At 35.3% G+C, this 7,397-nt stretch overlaps 1 protein-coding gene across 2 annotated transcripts; it reads left to right on the top strand.

The window, feature by feature from the left end:
- The first annotated feature begins 1,454 nt into the window (after nucleotides 1-1,454).
- Nucleotides 1,455-5,501, top strand: LOC136840081 (crustacean hyperglycemic hormones). Of its 2 annotated transcripts, XM_067106466.1 has the most exons (4): nucleotides 1,456-1,690; nucleotides 3,074-3,357; nucleotides 3,678-3,802; nucleotides 4,022-5,501. In XM_067106466.1, the coding sequence occupies exons 1-3, from the start codon at nucleotides 1,673-1,675 to the stop codon at nucleotides 3,778-3,780; spliced, it is 405 nt and encodes a 134-aa protein (XP_066962567.1). In that variant the 5' UTR covers nucleotides 1,456-1,672; the 3' UTR covers nucleotides 3,781-3,802; nucleotides 4,022-5,501. The 2 variants fall into 2 exon arrangements, with proteins under 2 accessions (XP_066962566.1, XP_066962567.1); XM_067106465.1 differs by lacking the exon at nucleotides 3,678-3,802 and having other exon boundaries at nucleotides 1,455-1,690.
- Nucleotides 5,502-7,397: the final 1,896 nt, after the last annotated feature.

The raw sequence follows: 7,397 nt of genomic DNA, 5'->3' as shown, positions 1-7,397 counted from the left end.
TAATTAGATATGAAGAAACAATACTAATTAAATAAGAAAAAATAATACGAATTTAATAAGAAGTAATAATACGAATTAAATACGAAGAAATAATGCTATCACTCAATCTATCTATCTATCTATCTATCTATCTATCAATCAATCTATCTATCTTTCTATCCATCTACATAGATAGATAGATAATGGAGGTGGATGCATTTATATTTAGCATTTAGACATACCTATCTATCTATCTATCTATAGATAGACAGATAGATAGATAGATACACTGTATATGTATAAACATACATATACTGTATATATATGTATGCATGAATACATATATATATATACATATATATATATATATATATATATATATATATATATATATATATATATATATATATATATATAGATAGATATATAGATAGATATATGTATATATAAACATACATATATATGTATGTATATATATACATATATATGTATGAATATACATATATATGCATACACACATATATATACATATACGTACAAATATTGCAGGAAAATATTTTCCATGTGGTACTCCCAACTATAAATCACACCTATTTTATGGAGATAGGTTAAGTCATGCCTTGGAAATAAATATTAGACTGAAACATGATTCATTCCGTGACCTTTGACCCCTTACACGCAAAATTCGAAGAGTTCCTCTCTACTCAGGGGCACCTGTTGGCCTTCAGTTTTCCTGCTGTAGGCACTGAAGAAACGAGGACGGGATTTAAATCCAGTGGAAGACACAGACAGTTATTATTATTATTATTATTATTATTATTATTATTATTATTATTATTATTATTATTATTATTATTATTATTATTATTATTATTTAAAAAGGGCATAATAATAATAATAATAATATAATAATAATAATAATAATAGTTATTATTATTATTATTATTATTATTATTATTATTATTATTATTATTATTATTATTTAGAAAGAGCTACAAACAGACGCTTACCGATGTACATCCATACGTACAAATATATTCAACTGACAATGCATTCTCGAATTTAAGGAAGAGAGAGAGAGAGAGAGAGAGAGAGAGAGAGAGAGAGAGAGAGAGAGAGAGAGAGAGAGAGAGAGAGAGAGAGTGTGGGTGGTAGTAGGGTGGTACTTCACATGTAAGAATGTGATTCAGTACCAGTTCCAGGAAGGCGATTATACTGTAGGCTACCACAATACCCTTTTCTTGAGACACCTCGATTAAAATGATAGATCAGAAAAATAACCTATGCCCATTCAATCATACTGAATACACATGCAAATAAACATTCAAGTATTCCCATTAAATATGGTACCCTTAGACCCATGTTCAAAAGTCAATTAACCTCTGACGCACCACTAGCTGGCCCTCAGAAAATCTCACAGCGTTTGGCATCTCTGAACGCGCTCTGTATTTAAACGGGGTCTTCTCCCATCATCAGCATCACAGCTTCAGCATCCGTGCCCGAAAGAGCATCTAGATAGCTAGCTATCGCCCCCACAACTTTGTCAGTTGACTCAACGTCATCCTCCAAGGAGGCACATAGACCTACGTAGACCTCGTCTCGCTTCGCCGGAAGTTTATCTAACATATTCGTCGGCCAGAAGTGCCACTTCGCATCCGTTCTGCCCAAGCAACCGTCAAAAAACACAACAGACATGATTCGCAGCAGTGTGGTAAGTCGTGGAGGTGTGTTGCTTTGCGCGGAAGTTATCTGTCCTCTGCTTATTCCCGTTTTCTGTGAGTGACAACCAGCTTGGGTTTTCATGTGTTTGTTCCGTGTGACCGACGAAAGGGAGCGAGCAGTTGCTGTGCATTCTGCTGTAGTACTGAGGAGCGCGTGCTGATCAGTGTGTAAGTGTGTGGCTTTAAGTTGTACCGTCGTTGAAGTGTCATTTGTTACTCTGTGAAGAATACTTGACAGAACGTTTTTAACATTCGTCAGCTTGACATATCCGGCAATCCTCTCCCAGCATATAAGTGTGATTTCTGCGATCATTTGGACATTTACTTTGGTTCCCAGGTTTAACAGAGCAGAGGCAGAAACTTGCGTTTTGTATGTAAGTGCGAGACCTTTCAGTAGCTCATTTTGTGATTATTTGTGCTGACTGAATGAAACCAGGTTAGTTCGAATTTTGTAATCTCTTAAGACTAAGGTTCCTTCTTAAAAAAGAATGAAGATGGTTCCATATATGGTATAGCCTGTTTAGAAATACTAATGGTACTATGTTGTGGTGGTTTCTTTCGATAGAAGGGCCTTAACATTAAATTTGCAAATTCTAGATACAGTGAATTGGTACAGTTTTCGAGTGGGATAATCAACTCTAAGGGATGTTCACGTCATTTTTGAGTAATGTCAGATCATTTCAGTCGAGTCCAGCAACCCTTCAATGTAAAACAAAAGTTATTAAGAATTAACTACAACTGTGGAAAGCACGAAGGTAATACATACACAAGTAGAGGTTACTTCAAATCAAATTCAGTTTTCTTGCCTGAAATTTAGCACCAGAATTGCAAATGGGAAGCGTCATTTTGGATTGTTTTAGTTAATCCTCTTCGTCAAAATGAGGGAGGTAAGATTTGCATCCTGTAAATTAAGTATCTTTAAAAGAATGATCAGGTTACTTACTATCGTTAAATCTGGATCTCAGCCATATGATTATCGTAGAAGATTGAAATCAAATTTCGGGTTGTAATCATAATTCTATACGAGGAACTTTATCCTCCATGCATTTATGGAATTCTCGTTCATTATGGAACCTGTCACACCCAATTGTTCACTAGAAAATCCTAGAAGTATTTTTAAACGTAACCCTCACCCCCTCCTATTAAAAATCACTGACAAGTCCTGGAAAGCTGATCCAGAATGTGTTGTTGTTCTTTTTTATTTCTCAAAAAGTTTTGTTCACGTATAAAAGTTCAGCCTTATTCATAAAACACTACTATTCCTTCCGGTAGTCATCATTATTCAGGGGATTAGCTTAGCATCCATCACGAAAGAGCCAAAAACTGTCGTAATCCAACAGGTTCTTTTTCCCCCTTTCCCCGAAACGGAACAGATGGGACCCACCATGTTCCTGGTCGTCCTCCTCCTGATCGCAACCCATCAAACCTCGGCCTGGTCTGTCGATGGCCTTGCCAGGATAGAGAAGCTCTTATCTACGTCTTCCTCCGCTTCTGCAGCCTCCCCAACCAGAGGCCAGGCCCTCAACCTGAAGAAAAGGGCCATCCTCGACCAGTCCTGCAAAGGTATCTTCGACCGTGAGCTCTTCAAGAAGCTCGACCGTGTCTGCGACGATTGTTACAACCTCTACAGGAAGCCTTACGTCGCCATCGACTGCAGGTAATGGCCGGTGAAACGGGAATGAGGCTTTCGCGTTGATGGGAGTTCTACACTGTTCTTGATACTATTGATTTTTAGTTGTTTATTTCTCCACTTTTATATTTTTCGTTTTACAAATTTTATTTTGGTTTCATTCTATACTGTTATTTCATATTTTTTTTACAACTTTCACATACCTTTATTTCAGTCTGTTTTTATTATTATTTTGATTTATTTTCGTTTTAATCTCTGGCTCTTTTTTTTTTAGTTCAGCAACTTTGGTTCTTATTTCATTTTAATCACCGAACGCTTTTTTTCTTCTTCTTTCTTTCATAAAACAGAAAAGACTGTTTTGGTACTAAGACTTTTGGTCATTGCGTGGAAGATTTGTTATTAGATCAAACTCATTATAAAGAGATAAGAGACCACATCGCCCTGTTTTGACCTGGAGGAATATAATTTGAAGGTAAGGGATAAAGTTTTCGTTGCATTTTATGTTAGTATGGTAGCTATTTCCAGCTTAGAAGCGTTCCTGTTCCAAAACTAGATTTGAATCACATTTTCAATAAACTTAGTATATTTTTTCTAAGAAATTTGAAGCGTTTAAGCTTTCAGAGAACTGGAATGATTCGTCTCGTAGCTCAGACAACAGTATTTATTAATCCCCGATCGTTTCCAAAAACAGGGAGGGCTGCTACCAGAACTTGGTCTTCCGACAGTGCATCCAGGACCTCCAGTTGATGGACCAACTCGACGAATACGCCAACGCTGTCCAGATCGTCGGGAAGTAAATCCCACCTCTTCGAGTAACTCCTAGAAGTGCAAGCAGCTCTTCGAATGCACGAGATTGTGGCTGCTAGACCTATGTTTTTCTCCCCGGAAGCCTTAAAGGAACAACAAGCCTTCTTCTTTTCATTTAGCTACAGAGGTCCTAAGCTAGTCAAAGTCTTCTTTACTCTCAGTCCCTCTCATCTGCCGCTTTGTTCTGCGCTGTTGTTCTTTCGTCTTTCCTCGTTGATTCGCCTGCATTTTATTTTCGCGTCCTACTATCCTTTTGGCGCTCAACTCCAGATAGGATGTGACAGGGAAGCATTGTAGGTAACCACTAAAAAGCCAAAATACATTCCAAAGAAAAGATGGCCCTTCTGTCAACGGCAGCTTCGTCCTTCAAAAAAAAATCAAAACTTCACTTGACGCGTGGCCATATGTAGGCTACATGAGCCGCGAGCATAAGAAACCTTTAGGCTTAAGTTAGCTTGTAAGAGTATTTATTGAATTTTTTGTGTCTGTTTGTTTACCTGTTATTATGTGCCTGTTTGACTGAGACTCTCTCATGAAAACGAACGTGGTGTTTTCCCTTTTTGCGTGAGTAGCTTGATTTTTAGAGTCATTTAGAGAAATTTCTAGTCATACGGTATGAGTTTAGTCTGTCCTAGGTAGCTGCGTTTTCTATGATGTCGTAAATTCCTATCACTGTTATGCAACATTTTCTTTATCAGTCACTGACGAATTAAGGATCATTTCCATGGATCAGTATTTGTCACTGACTGGTTACGAGTTAGGTTAACGTTTTTCAAGTGATGAATCAAAACAGCAGTCGGACCTCACTTCTAGCGAAGATTCAAATCGGTTTTACGAGATTGTTGCAAATCAATTAGGCTAACTGATTTGTTTTCCCGTAAACAATCTCTTCTGGATTCCCAAATTGTCGCCCGGTAAACATAATACGTATTAGAATTTTTGATAAACCTCTGCAGTAGCATTTACGTATATATCTTTCTGTTAAGTTTTAAAGCGCATCAATGTGTTACGCATTTCATGATTCATTTTGTCATTTCGCAAACAGATAATTCAACAAGTTTTGTAGCATCACATAGAACTATAATTTTAACACGATAGAATTCAAAATTGTATAAATAAGTATATCTGGATATTTATTCAGTTATGGGGAGGAAAGAACCTTATTCATGGCGTTTGTGAAACATAGACATTTGTGATAACAATTTTGCTAAGATGTAGTAGGTCTAGATGTCAAGCCAAAGATTAACTGTAAGGATGAGAATATAACATAATGGTAAATACATTCCTGTGTTAATATCATTTATCACATCTCTCTAATTATTGTCATTGGTTTTCTCGCAAATATATCAACTGAATCATTCCAAGAGTCTTTTTATTTATTCTTCCAATGTGTACCAATATTTATAATTTCTTCAGTAGCATTAGACTAGAAAATAAGAGGGTAATGTAGGAACCTCTTTAACATTCAGAAGCTTAAGATTTCGTATAGCGCCTTTGGTGTTATAAAGTTAATTCTTTCTCCAAGAGTCCGAGACGGGCATACCCCAAAATCAAATCATGCCACAATATATATATATATATATATATATATATATATATATATATATATATATATATATATATATATATATCTTTAATTTTCAATAAAATAAATTGCAATGATAGACATTTTCACAACCAATTTTGCAATGGAAGGTTTAAAATCTCTTGAGAAATATATATATATATATAATAAAATATATATATATATATATATATATATATATATTATATATATATATATATATATTATATATATATATATATATATATATATATATATTATTTCACAATTTTCACCAGGTTTGATAAGTATATGCATATATGTAAATATATATATATATATATATATATAATCATGAATACAAATAATATATATATATTTATATAATGATAAATTTCGTGGGGACACGAACCCGCGACGAAACTATTCAGCGACTCCAGTTGACGTAAACCATTGAGCCATTGATGGCTCAATGGTTTTCAACTGAGTCGCTGAATAGGCTTTCTGTCGCGGTTCGTGTCCTCACGATTCCACCATTTATCACTTATATAAATTCCCCTTCGGCGACAATTCTATGCATACCGAGGTAGCGTGGGATTTGTATTAAGCGACATTTATCATGATTGTATAAAAATCACGGTGTGATAAAATTTATATATATATATATATATATATATTTATATATATATATATTTATATATATATATATATATATATATATATATATATATATATATATATATATATATATATATATATATATATATATATATATCAAGAGATTTTAAACCTTCCATTGAAAACTGGTTGTGAATTTGTCCTAACATCGCAATTTCTTTATTAAAAATAAAAGATACATTCAACTAGTAAAGGATTACCCGCAGAATAAACTAGTTTATCCCTTGTAAGAAGTTTACAGAATTTCAATGAACTTTCTGTAGATCGACTGACATCAAAAGGAACCCCCCTTCCCCCCAAAAAAAAATTGTCCGATTGGTCGGTCTTCCAGATGATTGCAATCAAGTAAGGATTCCATATATATTAAAAGCGTGACTCTACGCATTACCGGAGACTTTCTGAGTTACAAATGGCTTAGAGACCATTATAAGTTCCACACATTCGAATGCGCGTATCAATACAGGTATGATTCGGAAAACTCAACCAGAACAACTTACCTGCAATTCTGTAAGCGACCTCATGGCGGTAAAAGCTCTCAGGAGGACAAAGACAAATTAATGATTGCTGATAAGCAGTTATTAGCTGCTAGACAGTATTTAGAGAGCCACGATGGTAACAGAAATGAGAAGACTTTTATCACTAGTTATTGTAATCAGATGCCACCTCCAACAAGTAAAAAATGCGCCGAAGTTTCTTCGGCGCAATCGAGTTTTCTGTACAGCGTATAATAAAGGCCACCGAAAATAGGTCTATCTTTCGGTGGTCTCGGTATAATGCTGTACGAGCCGCTGCGGCCCATAAAACTTTAACCACGGCCAGGTGGTGGCCTATCCCATATCGTTGCCAGACGCACGAATAAAATTAAAACTAATGAGCCTAGAAGGCTGCAATCTGGTATGTTTGATGCTTGGGGGGTGGATGATCATCATACCAATTGGCAGCCCTCTAGCCTCAGTAGTTCATAAGATCTGAGGACGGACAGGAAAAGTGCGACTGACCGACAAAACTGGTACAATAGTTTTCTTTTACAGAAAACTAA

Source organism: Macrobrachium rosenbergii, chromosome 7 (assembly GCF_040412425.1).
Source record: "Macrobrachium rosenbergii isolate ZJJX-2024 chromosome 7, ASM4041242v1, whole genome shotgun sequence".
Classification (NCBI taxonomy): domain Eukaryota; kingdom Metazoa; phylum Arthropoda; class Malacostraca; order Decapoda; family Palaemonidae; genus Macrobrachium; species Macrobrachium rosenbergii.
The sequence above is the reverse complement of the archived record's forward strand: the minus strand, read 5'-3'. Positions and strand labels throughout refer to the sequence as shown.

Coding starts and splice junctions, on each gene's coding strand:
- LOC136840081 (XM_067106465.1), top strand. Junction 3,358..4,021: donor TACGTCGCCATCGACTGCAG/GTAATGGCCGGT, acceptor TTCCAAAAACAG/GGAGGGCTGCTACCAGAACT.